This window comes from Bubalus bubalis, chromosome 2 (genome assembly GCF_019923935.1).
Source record: "Bubalus bubalis isolate 160015118507 breed Murrah chromosome 2, NDDB_SH_1, whole genome shotgun sequence".
Lineage (NCBI taxonomy): Eukaryota > Metazoa > Chordata > Mammalia > Artiodactyla > Bovidae > Bubalus > Bubalus bubalis.
The window spans coordinates 108,813,834-108,835,380 of NC_059158.1; the positions used below are offsets into that span (position 1 = coordinate 108,813,834).

General features: G+C 38.7%; 1 protein-coding gene across 1 annotated transcript in view; it reads left to right on the forward strand.

Annotated features, from left to right (window-relative positions):
- Nucleotides 1-21,547, forward strand: part of LRP1B (LDL receptor related protein 1B) — a 2,209,913-nt gene that overhangs the window by 2,059,820 nt on the left and 128,546 nt on the right. The window contains exons 78-79 of the mRNA XM_025261770.3: nt 9,008-9,231; nt 10,672-10,778. Of these exons, the coding sequence (XP_025117555.3) occupies nt 9,008-9,231; nt 10,672-10,778 (331 nt within the window). The remainder of the gene's footprint in view (nt 1-9,007; nt 9,232-10,671; nt 10,779-21,547) is intronic.

Sequence of the window (21,547 nt, forward strand, 5' to 3'; positions counted from 1 at the left end):
ATCACAAGTTTAAATATTTTTACCTCCATATATGTCTCATTTTTATCCACTTTTGTTTCACAAAAGCCTAGATTAAAATTTCACAATCTTTCCTCTAGAGTCCATTGAATAAACCTAGTCTGAGTTTCTGGTATCCCCTTGGTCCCCAGTCCCAAGCCATCCATTATACCACAGACAAAATAATCTTATAATATAACCTCAGCATCATATCTCCCTCCTTAAATCTTTCCATTGAAAAATCATGGTCTTACAAACCTCTCTATGATGTTTAGCCTCATCTCCCAACATACCCCTCCCACCTTCTCCCATAAGAGTATGCATATACCCTCAAAAACACATTTTTTCCAGCCATAAATAGATTATGTTTCACTTACAATAATGCAACTTAACTTCACAATCTTTCTTGTTGTTCAGTCCAAAAGTTGTGTCCAAGTCTTTGGAACCCCGTGAACTCATCATGCCAGGCTTCTCTGTCCTTCACTATCTCCCACAGTTTGCTCAAACTCATGTCCACTGAGTCACTGATGCTATCCAACCATCTTATCCTTTGTTGCTCTCTTCTCCTCTTGGTTTCAGTCTTTCTCAGCATCAGGGTCTTTTCTAATGAGTCAGCTCTACCTGTCAGGTGGCCAAAGGATTGGGGTTTTAGCTTCAGCATCAGTCTTTTTAGTGAATATTCAGGGTTAATTTCCTTTAGGATTGACTTTCAACCAAGGAACTCTGAAGAGTCTTCTCTAGCACCACAATTGAAAAACATCAATTCTTTGGTTCTCAGCCTTCATTATGGTCCAACTCTCACATCCATACATGACTACTGGAAAAGCCATAGCTTTGACAAGATGGACCTTTGCTGGCAAAGCAATGTCTCTACTTTTTAATATGCTATCTAGGTTTGTCATAGTTTTCCTTCCAAGGAGCAAGCATCTTTAATTCCATGGCTGCATTTACTGTCTGCTGAGATTTTGGGGCCCAAGAAAATAAAATATGTCACTCTTTTTCCCCTTCTATTTGCCATGAAGTGATGGAACCAGATGCCATCCATGATCTTCATTTTTTGAATGTTCAGTTTTAAGCCAGCTTTTTCAACCTCCACTTTTGCCTTCATCAAGAGGCTCTTTAGTTCCTCTTCACTCTCTGCCACTAGAGTGCTATCATCTGCATATCTGAGCTTGTTGATATTTCTCCCAATAGTCTTGATTCCAGCTTGAACTTCAACTAGCCTGGCATTTCACAAGATGTACTTGGCATATAAGTTAAATAAGCATGGTGACAATATTCAGCCTTGTTGTACTCCTTTCCCAACTTTGAACAGTCTGTTATTCCATTTCTGATTATAACTGTTGTTTCTTGACCTGCATACAGGTTTCTCAGGAGACAGGTAAGGTGGACTGTTATTCCCATCAGTTCAGTTCAGTTCGATTCAGTCGCTCAGTCATGTCCGACTCTTTGTGACCCCATGAATTGCAGCACGCCAGGCCTCCCTGTCCATCACCAACACCTGGAGTTCACTCAAACTCATGTCCATCAAGTTGGTGATGCCATCCAGCCATCTCATCCTCTGTCATCCCCTTCTCCTCCTGCCCCAGTCCCTCCCAGCTTCAGGGTCTTTTCCAATGAGTCAACTCTTCGCATGAGGTGGCCAAAGTATTGGAGTTTCAGCTTCAGCATCAGTCCTTCCAATGAACACCCAGGACGGATGTCCTTTAGGATGGCCTGGTTGGATCTCCTTGCAGTCCAAGGGACTCTCAAGAGTCTTCTCCAACACCACAGTTCAAAAGCATCAATATTAAAGTTAGAATCTACTTTTAAAAGACTTTAAAAAAAACAAAACTTTAAATTAAGTGCTCAACCTACCATTTTGCAGCCTGTTCTTTCAGATACCTCTAATTTTCATCTCAGCTGTTGTGCTTGTTTAAATTGTGACTATCAGAAAAAAAAAATTAACTATCAGAAGGCACCTTGTCTTCTTAATTTCAGGTTACTCACATAGGGAGATGATGTCAAAATTGCCCCCATAAGTACCAACAAATTTTTTTGCTTACTGACTAATGCATAAAATTCATACATAGCAGGAGAAGGCAATGGCAACCCACTCCAGTACTCTTGCCTGGCAAATCCCATGGACAGAGGAGCCTGGTAGGCTGCAGTCCATGGGGTCTCTAGGAGTCGGACACAACTAAGCAACTTCACTTTCACTTTTCACTTTAATGCATTGGAGAAGGAAATGGCAACCCACTCCAGTACTCTTGCCTGGAGGAACCCGGGAATGGCAGAACATGATGGGCTGCCGTCTATGGGGTTTCACAGTCAGACAGGACTGAAGCAACTTAGCATGGTGGCTCAGACAATGAAGCGTCTGTCTTCAATGCAGGAGACCCGGGTTTGATCCCTGGGTTGGGAAGATCCCCTGGAGAAGGAAATGGCAGCCCACTCCAGTATTCTTGCCTGGAAAATCCCAAGGATGGCGGAGCCTGGTAGGCTACTATTCATGGTGTCGCAAAGAGTTGGACACAACTGAATGACTTCACTTCACTTCACTTCACTTCAAGGTTTATACAGAATGGATGAGGTTTTAAACTGTTATGTAATTTAGTGTTTTACAGATCATCTGATCCAAAGCCTTTATTTTTATATGCCACATAATTTATGGGCTTCCTTGGTGACTCAGATAGTAAAGAATCCACCTGCAATGCAGGAGACTCAGGTTCAATCCCTGGGTCAGAAAGATTCCCTGGAGAAGGAAATGGCAACCCGCCCCAGTGTTCTTGCCTGGAGAATTCTATGGACAGCGGAGCCTGGTGGGGTACAGTCCATGGGGTCACAAAGAGTCAGACATGACTGAGTGACTAACACCTTCACTTTCACTTTCATCATTTATGGAGAAACTAGGACTAGTTCTTAAACCAACTTTCTGATTCCAAATATGTTATTTTCTAGGTTCCATGATATCTTTTGTTTAGCTGGTAGTCCAATTGAAAGTTTTGACTCAGTTTTATTACTTATGGTAGGTAGGTGGTAGATGATAACAAATAAGTTTAAAGAACACTGAGTATGTTTTAAAAATGATAAATCACATACAATATTCACCCTGATATCCAAAGACAGATTTGTTACTTTCTGGATACTGTCTGAGAATTATGTACTTTTATTTGGTTTCCTTTTCCTATAACAGAGCTTATGCCAGGTTGATGTAGTCCTAGTGTAGACCCTTGTGGCTCAGCTGGTAAATAATCTGCCTGCAATGTGAGAGACCTGGGTTCGATCCCTGGGTTGGGAAGATCCCCTGGAGAAGGGAAAAAGCTCCCCACTCCAGTACTCTGTCCTGGAGAATTCCATGGACTGTATAGTCCATCGGTTTGCAAACAGTCAGACACGACTGAGCTATTTTCACTTTCATTTTCACTTTAGTGTAGATAAATACTACAAATTGTAGTAAAATTATTAAAATTGAAACAATCTTTTAAATTAAGCCTTATCAATATTCAGATTGAAATGATCTTTTCTTAAGAATAGATTGCTGATAGAAGCAGAAGTTTCATCCCTGAAGTGGTTTTAGAATTCGTATATATTCTAGCTCTTAAATATAACTTTTTGGGCTTTGGGAGGAGGGTTTCTCCTCTCCATTGCTGTATGAGCTTGATTGAAATAACAATTATCTAGGTATTGTAGACTATTACTAAGCTGTGAAATTTAGTAATGTTCAGAATTTGTGTAGTCCTTTATTATTGGGCTTCCCTGGTAGCTCAGCTGGTAAGAATATGCCTGCAATGCAGGAGGACCTGGTTCGATTCCTGGGTAAGGAAGATCCCTTGGAGAAGGGATAGGCTACCCACTCCAGTATTCTTGGGCATCCCTGGTGGCTCAGATGGTAAAGAATCTGCCTGCAATATGGTATTGACTAATTTTTGAGAATTTAATCTGATTCACATTTTGTGAACCAAAAACATAAATAATCCTATCATGAAAGATGGATACCCCCATCCCCATCCCAGCACACACCCAAATTATTTACAGTGTTGTTATATCTGTGTTTTACTAGCATTGCATCAGGGGATAATTATCAAACTTTATCAAAATGGACTGAATTTTCTTATATGTACACAAAGATGAAAAATCAGAAACAAATGAAATATGTGGCAACTTCAATCTATCCTTGTGTTAACTATATTTTCTCAAATTATATTGCTAACTATAGGAATTTTGTTTTTAAAAAGATAGTATTTCCACAGTTCAAATGTTTGAATTCTCCTTTTATAGATTTTCCTCTTTCCTTGATTTAAAACAAATGTCTGTAGTGACTTATATTTTTAGTTTACTAAAGCTGGCACTGTGACAGATACCTTACAATCTGCAGCTGTAAAGGATTAGTGGTTTAAAGCAGTAACCTCTAATTGTGTTACAATCAAGCTGCCAATTTTTTGGCAAGATTTAAGCATTTCATTCATTCAACTAATATATCTCTATAAAGAAGAATGCCTCAGGACTCAAAACTTTGGCTGTGTATTTAGAGAGCTTATTAGGAAAGAAATCATTTGTCTGGAGAAAGCCATCAAAATGTGTCTTCTACTTTGTGCAAAAAAATGAGAAATGCCTTTTGTTGTCTGGGTAACCACACGCCTCTGCAATCTCTTACACACGACATATTGCATTAGTGCCTCTAGTTCATTGGTCTTTCTGTCTAGAGTGGGAGCCAAAGAGGCAAATTAGAGTTTCATATTCTCTTCGTGCTTCCAATCTGATGTGTTTGGTTGTTTTTCAATCTCTTTCGAGACAAATGGCGTAACCATCCTGTTTTTGTTATTCATTTCAGTCTCCAGTCTAGGCCTAGAACCTCAGTTTACTTTTCCTGTGTTTTCCCACTTTTTGTGTTTACCTGATTGATTTTGAACTTCTCCATAAGACCCACCAGCAATTTGCATTCCACTCTTCAACCAGCCTTCATTCAATATGAGATTCCCTTTTAGATGACTAACATAATCCTCCCTATTGGGCTTCCCTGATATTTCAGTTGGTAAAGAATCTGCCTGCAGTGCAGGAGACCCCAGTTCAATTCCTGGGTCAGGAAGATCCCCTGGAGAAGGACTCCAGTATTCTTTGATTTTCCTTGTGTCTCAGTTGGTAAAGAATCCATCCGCCTGCAATGTGGGAGACCTGGGTTCAATCTCTGGGTTGGGAGGATCCCCTGAAGAAGGGAAAGACTACCCACTCTAGCACTCTGGCCTGGAGAATTCCATGGACTGTATAATCCATGGGGTCGCAAAGAGTCTGACACAACTGAGCAACTTTCACTTTCACTTTAAATGCAATCCTGGTCAAGCCATGAGCAATAGAAAGGGATTATTTATTTATTTATTTATTTTTTGGATTATTTATTTCTATAGAACTCACTATAAAGATGATTTCCTAATTTGGCCATGGTTTCCCTAACAATAAGACCATCTTGTTTCTGTCTTCTTGTTGTTCATCTTTTGTTCAATCTTGCTCTTTTCAGTGTTGAGAATTACTGAGCATTCAGTTTGTTATGAGTCATTAAGGATGAATACCTAGTAACATCTTCACCTGGTTGCCATAATTCCCGAGAATCATCTTGTCACTGATGATTCATGACTTTAGGTTGAATTTATTGGGTGTGACCATCCTTTACTCCATATTCTAACTACCTTAGTTGATACGGGAATAACATTAGAGATTCCTTGATCAAGGAACCAGAGAATAACTATATGGATTAAATGGCTCTATAACTCATCAGTATCTCTTGTGCTCAGCATTTAAAAGTAACATTTATTCTAGTAATGTGACCTAAATTCTATATATCCTCTTAGAATTCACCATTAATAGAATTTTCACCAGCCAGCTTTTCTGAAAGGTATCACAAAATCAGAGTTCTGAATGTTCCATGATCATTAGGAATTTGAGATTTTAACTGTTAGCAGAAGAGGAATATAAATACAGAATGGAAAGATAACCAGCTCTTTTTTGAGCATGAGTGAAACAAAATGAAAATATTAAATTTAAAAAGAGGTACTTTGCATAAAATATGTCCTATTTAGCAAGGATACCACTAGGACAGAAAAATCATATAGTATATTAACATTTTATAAAGGCAAATTTGAGCTTCCCTGTTGGCTCATTCAATAAAGAATCTGCCTGCAATGCAGGAGACTCAGGTTCTATCCCTGGGTTGGGAAGATCCGCTAGAGAAGGAAATGACAAGCCACTCCAGTATTTGTGCCTGGGAAATCTAATGGACAGAGGATCCTCATGGTCTATAATCCATGGAGTCTCAAGAGTAGGACACAACTTAGCAACTAAACCACCAACCACCACCAAAGGCAAAATAGGGTATTCTTCTATGTTCGTGCTGGACAAGTGCATGGTAAAAGATTGCTCCAGTCATGTTAAAAAAAATAAATATACTCCAAGAGGCTTTATACAGTTCATAATGGTTATTTTCTCCTATTGTCTCTCATGTTTATAAATTCAAGATTTACATTGACATGTCCATATCATTTGTTGATAAATTTACTTTTAAATACTGCCAAATCAAAAGCAGCAATTACATTTAAGTTAAATGATACTGAAACACTTGAAAATTATTTTGTGGTTTGGCTAGGATAAATCTTTATATTTTACCCATTTATAAATATTATTTGTATGGAATGTTTAGATTATGTTGTATTTCAGAGTACTTTTCATTTAACTTTAGGTAGCTATGAGATATCACTGGGTAGATGGGTAGTATTTAAAATTAGAGTAGAAAAATAAGGTACTGTAATATTTCAAAAGTTTAGTTTTTAAGTCAGTCAGTGAAAAGACTAATAATAAAGGCCATTAGAAATTTCTAAAGGTTCTGTGTTTAATTTGAGCCATATTTTCCTTCCTTATGATCTCAGTAATCACATAGCAGATGGTAACTTGCAATTCTTATTTCTTGGCATCTCATGTTTTTTTTGAGAAGTTCAGTCTGTTTGTTTTTAACCCAAGCACAATTTAACAAAATGTGTTCACTAGTAAAACACAGAAGAAACAGTTATCTGTTAAAAACCCACATTTCCACTCGTTACCAGGTCTTAACGATGCTTTTACACATTGATGACATGTCTAGTTATAATCACCTTCAAATAATTGCTTCTAGTCTTGATATAATACCCCTGAGAATTCCTTCTCACTTTTGGCTATGCACAATAAGCCCGAGCATGTCAAATTAATTATTACACTAGCTTCAGCTCAAAGTGATCAAGTTAATTGAAGGGCACAGAGCATACGTTATTTTCCTTGCTGTCTATTCCCAATGAACTCTCTTACCTTTGTCTCACAATAATTCAGTAATATAGTATTACACAGAAAATCCAAGCTAGCAGATTTAATATAAATGACAGAGTTTGTAACTTTCCTCGAAAGACGTTTTAATATAGCATCTCTCTAAATGTGCCTATTTGTATTAACATTCTTTTTCGATTTTAAATCAAATTATATATGGTAAGGATGCAGAGCAACTGTAACTTTATTAAATTGCTGAAAAGAGTGCATATTGGTAGAGATGCTTTGAAAGAAAATTCTAACCCTATCTATTCAAGCAAACATATGTATACCTTAAGCTTCAATAGTTCTATTTCTTATTAAATATTCAATAAAATGTGAGTTTGTGTCCACCAAAAGATACATACAGGAATATTAATAATTTTTATTGTAATGGCCTAAAATTATTAACAAACAAAATATATATTACCAGTAAAATGGTAAACAAATTGATATTATTCATGAAATTAAATATTATCCAGAAATAAAAACAATTAAACTGACATACACAACAGTATGGATACATGGACATGATATTGAATCAAGATCAGGCATTGAAGAGTACGATGATATTTATGTGGATTTGTTTAAACTGATCTATGACATTAGACGTTATTATTATGCTTATTCTAAGAGAAATACTAACTGGTAGACATAAGTGAACCTTCTACAGTTCTGGAAATATTCTAACAGGGTGGTAGTTAAACAGGGGCAGTTCAGTTTAGTTCAGTTCAGTCACTCAGTCGTGTCCAACTCTTTGAGACCCCATGAATCGCAGCATGCCAGGCCTCCCTGTCCATCATCAACTCCTGGAGTTCACCCAAACCCACGTCCATCGAGTCGGTGATGCCATCCAGCCATCTCATCCTCTGTCGTCCCCTTCTCCTCCTGCCCCCAATCCCTCCCAACATCAGAGTCTTTTCCAATGAGTCAACTCTTCGCATGAGGTGGCCAAAGTATTGGAGTTTCAGCTTCAGCATCATTCCCTCCAAAGAAATCCCAGGGCTGATCTCCTTCAGAATGGACTGGTTGGATCTCCTTGCAGTCCAAGGGACTCTCAAGAGTCTTCTCCAACACCACAGTTCAAAAGCATCAATTCTTCGGCATTCAGCCTTCTTCACAGTCCATCTCTCACATCCATACATGACCACAGGAAAAAACATAGCCTTGACTAGATGGACCTTGGTTGGCAAAGTAATGATCTGCTTTTGAATATGCTATCTAGGTTGGTCATACTTTCCTTGCAAGGAGTAAGCATCTTTAAATTTCATGGCTGCAATTCACCATCTGCAGTGATTTTGGAGCCCAAAAAGTAAAGTCTGACACTGTTTCCCCAACTATTTCTCATGACATGATGGGACCAGATGCCATGATCTTTGTTTTCTGAATGTTGAGCTTTAAGCCAACTTTTTCACTCTCCTCTTTCACTTTCATCAAGAGGCTTTTTAGTTCCTCTTCACTTCTGCCATAAGGGGGGTATCATAAACAGGGGCAGTGATAGGTAAAATTCCAATGAACTATATACTTAGGACTTGGGAAATTATATACCTATTAAAAGTAAGAATAAAATATGTTTAAAAATCTATATTATAATTAATACCTGATCATATTAATTTGATTCCCAAATAATCTCAATATATATAGATATAGAAAACTCCACCAATTTGCTTTTGCAAATACTGTGGTTTGTTGTTTTGTTTTCTTTTAGTGTCCTGAATTTAGAAGGCCCAGGGACATTGCAGTTGACTGGGTTGCTGGAAATATTTATTGGACCGACCATTCTCGAATGCACTGGTTCAGTTACTACACTACTCACTGGACCAGTTTGAGGTACTCTATCAACGTAGGGCAGCTGAGTGGCCCCAACTGTACCAGACTCTTAACAAATATGGCTGGAGAACCCTATGCCATTGCTGTAAATCCTAAAAGAGGGTAGGTTAATAACATGGTTATTGATGTTTCTTCATATGACTATCCATTTTTAGAGATTGTCCCACCTGTTTTCTACAGTGTTGTTTTTGGATGAGTGTTCAACATATAATAGAGTCACAAGACTTGTGAAAATCCCTCTACTCCTTCTGTAAAAAAGAATGTTCTTTTCATACCAAATAGTGGTGAAAAATTTGTGTTTTTCTCTGAACAGTTGTATAAATGTACTTTATACATTTAGTGTCTGTATATGTTATATATACATTCAGATTAATGAAACTGATATGAAAATGTAACCACTATTGTTAATCTAAAACTAATTTTTTGAGATGTTATATATAATGTTTAACCATTTTAAGTGTAGAGTATTAGTGATTTTGGCTGTTTCTGGTAATAAAAAATGAAAGCATATGTATAAACAGACTTTAAAAATTTAATACAAATATGTCCTTTATTTTACTTGATTTGTTTTTCTTTTTTATTATTTTATTTTTAATTTATAAGCAGTGGGCAAAAAGAAATAGGGAAATGTTAAATAAAACTCCTAATCATCCATAAAGTGGACCATTAGATCCTGAGTAAAAAGAAGCAATTGTTTACTTAATAGAATTAAGCAGTGTGGTATCTTCTAAGTTAGAAAATTATTTCTGTTTGAGGAAATAGTTACTTTATCATAAAAGAAAACATACTGATATATCAACCATAGTAAAATGAATTCTGTCACAAGAAGAAGATGGTTTCAAGTGTTAGGATATTCTTCTTCTAAAGAAATTTTCAAAATTGAGCTTTGGGAATCAAGTGAACTACAGTTTATCCTGTTAAACAGTAACTCTCAAATTTTAGTAGGAAATACGGGCTTCCCTTGTAGCTCAGTTGGTAAAGAATCTGCCTGCAATGCAGGAGATCTGGGTTCGATTCCTGGATCAGTAAGATCCCCTGGGGAAGGAAATGGCAACCCACCTCAGTATTCTTGCCTGGAGAATTCCATGGATAGAGGAGCCTGGTGGTCTACAGTTCTTGGGATTGCAAAGAATCAGACACAACTGAGAAGCTAACACTAGTGTGAGTGAGTGAATGAAAGTCGCTCAGTCGTATCCGATGCTTTGCAACCCCATAGACTATACAGTCCATGGAATTCTCCAGGCCAGAATACTGGAGTGGGTAGCCTTTCCCTTCTCCAGGAAGTTTCCCAACCCAGGGATTGAACCCAGGTCTCCCGCAGTGTAGGGGGATTCTTTACCAGCTGAGCTATCAGGGACTAGTGTATGACTATTAAAACCTTGATTCCACAGCCCTCTCTTGGAGGTCTTTACTCTGCACATTTAGAGTTAGTCCCTTTATCAGGGACTCTAAGGTGATTCGAATGCACAGGATCTCTTCAGACCTTGTTTGGGGCTGTGCCAGCATTGTCACCAGGCTAATCAACTTGACCTATCTCTTCAGGATGATGTACTGGACTGTTGTTGGGGACCACTCCCACATAGAAGAGGCGGCCATGGATGGTACACTGAGAAGAATTTTAGTACAAAAGAATTTACAGAGACCTACAGGTATGATATGTATCCCACACTGTCTAAAATATGAAATAGCAGGGTGAGACAAATTGAGAGAGTAGCATTGACATTTATACATTACCGTGTGTAAAATAGATAACTAGTGGGAAGCTGCTGCATAGCACAGGAAGCTCAGCTCGGTGCTCTGTGATGACCGAGAGTGGTGGGATGGGAGAGGTGGAAGGAGTGATCAAGAAGGAGAGAATATGTGTGTATATATATAGCTGATGCATGTTGTTGTACAGCAGAAAGTAACAAAACATTGTAAAGCAATTATACTCTAATAATATAAAATGACATGAAATATTATGCTAAATATTACAATGTTGCCATGCTTTCTGGTTCCATTTGGCAATGTAGTCATTTTTGAAAGCAGACAAAATAATTTATAGTCATTAACATTTCATGTCATAGTTTTCCAACTTGAAACTCAGGTTCTTATCATACTTTTGGTGATATTATGGGGATGTTATTTGAAAATTACCTAAGTTATAAGGCCATCAGGCTTTCACCTGCGTGAAATTTTGACAGTTTATAGCACTGTATTAGGATGCTTTTACAGCTATATGTTAATGATATTGGGAGAGATGGTAAACTGCTAAAGGATGAGAGACTAAATGGACAGAGAGATGGTAATATGCAAATAATTTTTGTGAAAGAGAGGTATGAAAGACATTCACAGCTTCTTTCAATCTAGCTTAAATCTCCTTTCCAGCACATCATCTAAATCACCAGTCTACACTCTCTGTACTTCCCAGACTGCTTCGGAACTCAGCTTTTTTTTTGCATTCCTATTCTTTCTCCCACGCCATTTTCCTTTCAGATCCCTCTTCTACAGTACCCTTCCAACTTCTATGAACTTAGCTGAATCTTACCAATCATTTTTGCTCTTTTTTTTCTAATTTTTTTGGCCTCATGGCATATGGAAGCTTGGTTCCCCACTGTGCTGTGCTCAGTCACTAAATTGCATGAGGCTCTTTGTGATTCCATGGACTGTAGCACACCAGACTTCTCTGCCCATGGAATTTTCCTGGTGAGAATACTGGAGTGGGTTGCCATTTCCTTTTCCAGAGTATCTTCCCTAACCAGGGATCAAGCCTGCGTCTCTTATGTCTCCTGCATTGGCAGGCTGATTCTTTACCACTGAGCCACCTGGGAAGCACCTTAGTTCCCCAACCAGGGATCAAACCCACAGCCCCTGCATTGTAAGCACCAAATTTTAACCACCAGACCACCAGGGAAGTCCCTGAATTTTATCAGTTTTGAAAGGTCTAAATTTAGTCCTTCCTCAATAAAACATTTTCACAATGTAGAAGCCTCAGAGATTTTTGCTCCCTCCCCACTGTCACCCACTACATCTGCATCAGAAGGACAGCATACATTTTCTATAGCACATGTTATTTAACAGTGAGGCTTTGCAGTCCCTTTCACAGTAGAAACTTTATATTTGGTGTGTGTGTATATATATATATACATATATATATATACAAATATATATATATATTTATATAAATATAAATAAATATATATATAATATATTATATATATTATATATATAATAAAATATATATATTATATATATATATATTTACTTTTAATGTACCTACTGCCTTTTCCTCCAAATAGATTGTTTTTACCCATACAGAAGGTAGGAACGCTTGGGATTGAGTTCATTTATATAGATGTGTCTCTTGTCAGTGATTTAACAAACACTAATTAAAGACTCACCTGGTGCCAGAAATTGTTCCAAATGCTGAAGAAATAGTTCCTGCCCTTTTTGAGAGAATTCTGATTCTCATGAAACTGACCTTCCTATATAGGATAGAACATGTAGGATACATCATGTCAGATGTATGTAAAAAAAAAAAATATATAGGGAAAAAAGAACATGAGGGATGCCTAGTTTGAGAGAGTACTATTTTAGTTATGATTATCAGAGAAGTCATCTCTAGAAAGGTGATATTTGAGAAGATAACTGAATAAAGATAGATAGCAAGCTATGTGATTATGTGAGGAAAGAGCTGTCCAAGCAGAAAGAGTGTAAGTCATGAGTTAGGAATGAATCTAGCACATGAGGAAAACAGCAGTGATGTTAGGACAGTGGGCCCTCCCTATCCATGGTGGGTTGAATTTGCTGAAGCTGCTGATTCCGAGGGCTGAGTGTAATATGCCATTTTATGTAAAAGACTTGAGCATCAGTGGGTTCTGGTACCCACAGAGGATCCTATAACCAATGCCCTGTGGATACCATGGGATGATTGTATGCCTTGAAGCATGTGAGCAACTGGAGACTGAGCATATGAGCTTATCCTCACGTGCTCATATTCTCATGAGCATGTGCTCCACATGAGCATATGGAGAACAGGATATGTGGGAATGACAAGCTGACCAGAGGCAGATCATCTAGGACCTGAGACACTCTGATAAGGATTAGATTCTGTTCTGGCTTTAAGGGGGGACATTTGAGGATATTGAGGAAAGTGGCATAATCTGTTCAAACACAATTTTAAAGAACTTTTTTTACTTTTGACTAATTTTAGACTTATATAAAATTCAGACAGTTGATTAAAAAAAAAATGTCTGATTTAACATCTTACATAGTCATAGTAAAGGCTTCCCTAATAGCTCACTTGGTAAAGAATCCACCTGCAATGCAGGAGACCCCAGTTTGATTCCTGAGTTAGGAGGATTCGTTAGAGAAGGGATAGGCTACCCACTCCACAGTATTCTTGGGTTTCCCTTGTGGCTTAGCTGGTAAAGAATCTGCCTGCAATGAGGGAGACCTGGGTTTGATCCCTGGGTTGGGAAGATCTCCTGGAGAAGGGAAAGGCTACCCACTCCAGTATTCTGGCCTGAAGAGTGTATAGTCCATGGGGTCGGACATGACTGAGTGACTTTCACTTACTTTCACTTTCATAATCATAGTATGAGTGAGTGAGTGAGTGAAGTCGCTCAGTCATGTCCGACTCTTTGTAACCCTGTGGACTGTAGCCTACCAGGCTCCTCTGTCCATGGGATTCTCCAGGCAAGGATACTGGAGTGGGTTGCCATTTCCTTCTCCAAGAAGTCATAGTCATAGTATACATGACATTATTTTCATTTTAAAGTATGACTCAGGAAGCAATGTATAGAATTGCCAGTCTGAGATCCTTAGGAGGGAGCCTGAGACAGGGGTTCTTGGGAAGTTTGTTTATGAAGGGAATGCTATTCCCTGGTTATCATGTGTTGTAGTTGTAGACATGGCCAACCTAAATCAATGAGATGGAGGGGTGTGTGTGTGTGTGTGTGTCTGTGTGTGCTCAGTTGTTCTGCTCTTTGCAGCCACATGGAGTGTAGTATACCATGCTCCTCTATCCATGAAATTTTTCTGGCAAAAATACTGGAGTGGGGTGCCATTTCCTAATCCAGGGAATCTTCCTGACCCAGGAATCGAACCCACGTCTCTTGCATCTCCTGCATTGGTAGGCAGATTTTTTACAACTAGCACCACCTCGGAAATTCTCAGATGAAGCTATCTCACAGATTATTGGAAGTTTTAGTTCTGGAGCTCAAAGCAGAACTAGACACTTAGTTTGGGGAATTAGCAACAGAAAGTTGATGACTGAAACTTGCTGGAGTTGTTAAGAGGGATGCTGCTGCTGCTGCTGCTGCTGCTAAGTCGCTTCAGTCGTGTCTGACTCTGTGCGACCCCATAGACAGCAGCCCACCAGGCTCCCCCATCCCTGGGATTCTCCAGGCAAGAACACTGGAGTGGGTTGCCATTTCCTTCTCCAATGCATGAAAGCGAAAAGTGAAAGCGTCTGACTGTGAAACAAAGAAGCTTCCTAGGGCAGAAAGGGCAGAAATGTGTGAGATGGTTATGTTTAGAAGAGTTAAGGTCAAAAGTGCAGACAACAGAGGTGTTTGAGCAATAGGAGCAAAGCAACAGAATTCAGTGTCACAGTAGTTGACAGAAAAGTTTCAAAAGGAAGATAATATACCCAATTGGACATAGCATAGTGCCTTACACAGAATAAATACAGAGTAGTAGAAAGAGTTGTAGCCTTAAATTTATATAGGCTTGTGTTAAAATTGAGCAACCTGTATAAACTTTGAGCACTGAAGTCCTCACTTGTAAATTGCATATGGCAATATTTACCTTATGGAGAATTGATATAATTCATTTAAATCAGATATTAAAACCAATGTAAATTAATTGGTATAATTTCTTGAATATCTAAGAGGCTAAGAATAACTATAGGAATAATAAGCCATGTATTAATACTAAAACCTTACATTTGTATCTTATATAAGATATGAGATATATCCACCATAACTTACTCCTCCAGGGGATCTTCCAACCCAGGGATTGAACTCAGGTCTCCCACATTGCAGGTGGATTCTTTACTGTTTGAGCCACCAGGGAAGCCCATAACTCCTGATTAATTTTTAAAAATATTTTTATCCATGTTTATAAATATCATTTAGTATACTTTGTTGACTAGTATTCTCATTTTATATGTTCAAATTCTAAAAGATTTTTAAAAATCCATATGCTACATGTAAAATCTATTGCTGTATCTATTGCGCACCTGCATATTGAATTTCCTAATATTGGAAATGCTAGTCTTGTATTATTAGGGAGGATTTTATTCCATCAAGGAGAAATATCTCTATTATCTTTTCATCTGTCTTAAATTTATAGTGATTAATAACTTCAGTAATGCAAGCCAAATGTTACTGATATACAAATAAATAAAAAATAATATCAGAAGATTTTTAGGAAATAATAGATAATTTAGATTTCATAAATAGCATAATGCTAGAAAGTAACAAGGGAAAGTTGGTGATCATTTGGATATATATACACACACACACATATATATATACATTATATTAATATGCTAGAGAAAATGTGCACTTATCCAAATATATTTTATAAGATATCCTTCCATACAAGTACATTAATTGCTTATGGTTTCTTAGAAACATCATAGGTTTATGTATACCTATATTATCTCTTTTCTTGGTGTATGTTTATAAATATTTACCCTGACTCCAAAGTTATGAAACTGAAATCAGTAACTATAATAATACCTCTTTTTCTCTCCAAGTGTAATGTCTTATTATTTACATCTAGGGTTAATAGAAAATGCTGTTTTTCCTTTACACAAACATGAAGCCCATGTGCACTAGGGTGCAGTGCATCTGGTTATGCTCTGTACCGCAGTAGAGTGTAAGTGGTACTAGTATCATGAACAGCAGTAGGAGTAGATATAAACTTCTCTATCCCTTTATCCAGCTCCTGTGCATTTAAGGGTTAGAACTGTACTATCTGATTGTATAGTTAGCACACCACCCAGGTAGCCCTGTGTTTGTTCACCACCAGCACTGCCATTGCGTACTTTCCAAAATCAAAGGGATACCTCAATTCTCTGGGCATCGAAAGCACTGCTTATCTCCATACTTGGTTCTCAATCACCTATTGCTTTAATGATATATAATCATTGACTCGTTAATGCTTTAATGTATAATCTATGTGCCCAACAAGATCATAAATAGCTTAAACCAACACCATTATGAATATTCTTGATATATCCCCTGTGGAATATTACCTATGATTAGTATATGTTTAGTCACTGAGTCTTGTCCAAATCTTTGTGACTCCATGGATTGCAGCATGTCAGACTTCCCTGTCCATCACCAACTCCCAGAGCTTACTCAAAATCATATCCATCAAATTGGTGATACCATCCAATGATCTCATCCTTTGTCATCCCCTTCCCCTCCCACCTTCAATCTTTCCCAGCATCAGGGTCTTTTCTAATGAGTCAATTATTTGAATCAAGTGGCCAGAGTATTGGAGTTTCAGCTTCAGCATCAGTCCTTTCAATGAATATTCAGGACTGATTTCCTTTAGGATTGACTGGTTGGATCTCTTTGCAGTCCAAGGGACTCTCAAAAGTCTTTTCAAGCACCACAGTTCAAAAGCATCAAATCTTTGGTGCTCAACTTTCTTTATAGTCCAAATCTCACATCCATACATGACTACTGGAAAAACCATAGCTTTGACTAGATGGACCTTTGTTGGCAAAGTAAAATCTCTGCTTTTTTACATGCTGTCTAGGTTGGTCATAGCTTTTCTTCCAAGGAGCAAGTGTCTTTTAATTTCATGGCTGAAGTTCCCATCTGCAGTGATTTTGGAGCCTCAAAAAATAAAGTCTCTCATTGTTTCCATTGTTTCCCCATCTATTTGTCATGAAGTGATGGGACTGGATGTCATGAAGTGATGGGACTGGATGCCATGATCTTTGTTTTCTGAATGTTGAGTTTTAAGCCGATTTTTCACTCTCCTCTTTCACTTTCATCAAGAAGCTCTTTTGTTTTTCTTCACTTTCTGCCATAAGGGCAATGTCATCTGCATATCTGAGGTTATGATATTTCTCCCAGCAATCTTGATTCCAGCTTGTGCTTCATCCTGCCCAGCATTTCACATGTGCATATAAGTTAAATAAGCAGGGTGACAGTATATAGTCTTGATGTACTCTGTTCCAAATTTGGAACCAGTCTGTTGTTCCATGTCCAGTTTTAACTGTTGCTTCTTGACCTGTGTGCAGATTTCAGAAAGCAGATCAGGTGGTCGGGTATTTCCATCTCTTGAAGAATTTTACACAGTTTGTTGTGATCCACACAGTCAAAGTCTTTGGCGTAGTCAATAAATCAGAAGTAGATGTTTTTATGGAACTCTTATGCTTTTTTGATGATCCAACGGATGCTGGCAATTTGATCTCTGGTTCCTCTGACTTTTCTAAATCCAGCTTGAACATCTAGAAGCTCACGGTTCACGTACTGTTGAAACCTGGGTTGGAGAATTTTGAGTATTAATTTGCTAGTGTGTGAGATGAGTGCAATTGAGTGGTAGTTTGAACATTCTTTGGCATTGCCTTTCTTTGGGACTGGAGTAAAAACTGACCTTTTTCAGTTTTGTGGCCACTGCTGAGTTTTCCAAATTTGCTGGCATATTGAGTGCAGCACTTTCACAGCATCATCTTTTAAGATTTGAAATAGCTCAATTGGAATTTCATCACCTCCACTAGCTTTGTAGTGATGCTTTCTAAGACCTGCTTGACTTCACATTCCAGGATGTCTGGCTCTAGGTGAGTAATCACACCATCGTGGTTATCTAGAGATAAGCCATGAAGATCTTTTTTGTTTAGTTCTTTGTATTCTTGCCACCTCCTCTCAATATCTTCTGCTTCTGTTAGGTCCATAAAATTTCTGTCCTTTATTGTGTCCATCTTTGCATGACAAGTTCCCTTTGTGTCTCTAATTTTCTTGAAGAGATCTCTAGTCTTTCCCATGCTAATATTTTCCTCTATTTCTTTGCATTGATCACTGAGGAAGGCTTTCTTATCTCTCCTTGCTATTCTTTGGAACTCTGCATTCAAATGGGTATATCTATCTTTTTTCTCCTTTGCCCTTCACCTTTCTTCTTTTTCAGATATTTGTAAGGCCTCCTCAGACAACCATTCTGCCTTTTTGCATTTCTTTTTCTTGGGGATGATCTTGATCACTGCCTCCTGTACAATGTCAGGAAGCCCCGTCCGTAGTTCTTCAGGCATTCTGCCTATCAAATCTAATCCCTTGAATCTATTTCTCACTTCCACTCTACAATTGTAAGGGATTTGCTTTAGGTCATACCTGAATGGTCTAGTGGTTTTCCCCAATTTCTTTAATTTCAGTCTGAATTTGGCAATAAGAAGTTCATGATCTAAGCCACAGTCAGCTCCTGGTCTTGTCTTTGCTGACTGTATAGAGCTTCTCCAACTTTGGCTGGAAAGAATATGATCAATCTAATTCAGTTTTGACCATCTGGTGATGTCCATGTGTAGAGTCTTTTCTTGTGTTGTTGGAAGAGGGTGTTGGTTATGACCAGTACATTCTCTTGGCAAAACTCTGTTAGCCTTTGACCTGTTTTGTTTTGTACCCCAAGGTTAAATTTGCCTGTTACTCCAGGTAGCTCTTGACTTCCTGCTTTTACATTCCAGTCCCCTATAAAGACGAGGACAAATTTTTTGGGCATTATTTCTAGAAGGTCTTGTAGGCCTTCATAGAACCGTTCAACTTCAGCTTCTTCAGCATTACTGGTCGGGGCATAGACTTGGATTATTGTGATATTGAATGGTTTGCCTTGGAAATAAACAGAGATCATTCTGTCATTTTTGAGATCGCATGCAAGTACTGCATTTTTTACTCTTTTTGACTATGATGGCTACTCTATTTCTTCTAAGGGATTCTTGCCCACAGTAGTAGATATAGTGGTCATCTGAGTTACATTCACCAATTCCAGTCCTTTTTAGTTCACTGATTCCTAAAACGATGTCAATGTTCACTCTTGCCATCTCCTGTTTGATTACTTCCAATTTGCCTTGATTCGTGGACCTAACAGTCCAGGTTCCTATGCAATATTGCTCTTTATAGCATAGGGCTTTACTTCCATCACCCATCACATCCACAACTGTATGTTGTTTGTGCTTTGGCTCCATCTCTTCATTCTTTCTGGAGCTATTTCTCCACTCTTCTCCAGTAGCATATTGGGCACCTACTGACATGGGGAGTTCATCTTTCAGTGTCATTCCTTTTTCCATTTTCGTACTGTTCATGGGGTTCTCAAGGCAAGAATACTGAAGTGGTTTGCCATTCCCTTCTCCAGTGGACCATGTTTTGTCAGGACTGTCCACCAAGACCCGTCCATCTTGGGTGGCCCTACATGGCATGGCTCATAGTTTCACTGAGCTAGACAGGGCTATGGTCCATGTGATCAGTTTGGTTAGTTTTCTGTGATTGTGGTTTTCATTCCCTCTGCCCTCTGATAGATAAGGATAAGAGGCTTATGGAGGCTTCCTGATGGGAGAATGACTGGGGGAAACTGGGTCTTGTTCTTATGGGCAGGGCCATGCTCAGTAAAACTTTAATCCAATTTTCTATTGACGGGTGGGGCTGTGTTCCATCCCTGTTATCTGACCTGAGGCCAAACTATGGTGCAGGTAATGAAGACAATGGTGACCTCCTTCAAAAGGCCCCATGCATGTACTGCTTCACTCATTGCCCCTGACCCCTCAGCAGAGCACTCTCAACCCATGCCTGTGCCAGAGGCTCCTGGACACTCATGGGCAAGTCTGGGTCAGCCTGTTATGGGGTCATTGCTCCTTTCTCCTGGGTTCTGGTGCACACAAGGTTCTGTTTGTGCCCTCCAAGAGCCTATTTCCCCAGTTCTATGTAAGTTCTAGTGGCTCTATGGTGGGGTTAATGGCGACCTCCTCCAAGAGGGCTGATGCCATACCCAGGTCTGCTGCACCCAGAGCCCCTGGCCCTGCAGCGGCTCACTGCTGAACTGTACCTTTGCAGGAGACATTCAAACACAGTTCTAGCTTAGTCTCTGTGGGGTCTCAGGGTCCTGGTACACAAGGTTTGAGCCCTCTGAGCATCTCTGGTGGTTAACGGGTTTGATTCTAATTGTGATTTCTCTCCTCCTACCATCTTGTTGGAGTTTCTCCTTTGCCCTTGGACTTGGGGTATCTTTTTTGGTGGGATCCAACATTCTCCAACTGATGGTTTTTCAGCAGTGAATTGTAGTTTTGGAGTTCTTGCAGGAGAAGATAAGCACATGTCCTTCTGCTCTGCCATCTTACACCACTCTCCTCAAGACTAACTATGTGTTGAATGAGTGAAGATATGAATGCATACCATTTTTAATACTCTAACCTATGTTATGGTATTAAGTTCTCTTTTCACAAATGTTTTAGGCCCAATATTAAATGCAAGAAACATAATCTATATTCTGATTCAGTCAATTGTGTGGTGGGTGAGTAGGATGTACCATGAGAGTAGAAACATGATCAATGTTTCAATCTTTGTTACATACTAGGACTTGACAGTGTGTGGTGCAAGGGAGGTGCCTTACAAATATGTATTAATTAATTTCTTTTAAAAATGAATGCTTTTCATTTTTCCCTCCAAGAGAAGGGCATGTAAAATTACATGAGTTTGCTTTAATACTATATTATTTGATATACAAAAGCTTATTTATGTTACTTTTAGATCCTCTCAGATTGTGGCAGTTTCTGACTAAACAGAAAAACAAAGAAGTACATACTGGCCTGGTACAGTCATAATTATTTGATTCACTCAGCAAATTCTTGTCCTTGGCCAACAAAAGATCTCTAATTAAATGAGATAGATTAAAAATTTAAGGACTATTTTTCAATTCCTCGACACATTATTTTGCTAACACTCATAAATAACTGTGTGTGTGTATGTGTGTGTATATATATATATATCAGTTCAGTTCAGTCGCTCAGTCATGTCTGACTCTTTGCAACCTCATGAATCACAGCATGCCAGGCCTCCCTGTCCATCACCAACTCCCAGAGTTCATTCAAACTCATGTCCATCGAGTCGGTGATGCCATCCAGCCATCTCTTCCTCTGTCGTCCCCTTCTCCTCCTGCCTCCAACCCCCCCAACCCCCAGCAACAGAGTCTTTTCCAATGAGTCAACTCTTCACATGAGGTGGCCAAAGTGTTGGAGTTTCAGCTTCAACATCAGTCCTTCCAAAGAATACCCAGGACTGATCTCCTTTAGAATGGACTGGTTGGACCTCCTTGCAGTCCATGGGACTCTCAAGAGTCTTCTACAACACCACAGTTCAAAAGCATCAAGTCTTTGGAGCTCAGCTTACTTCACAGTCCAACTTTCACATCCATATATGACCACTGGAAAAACTAT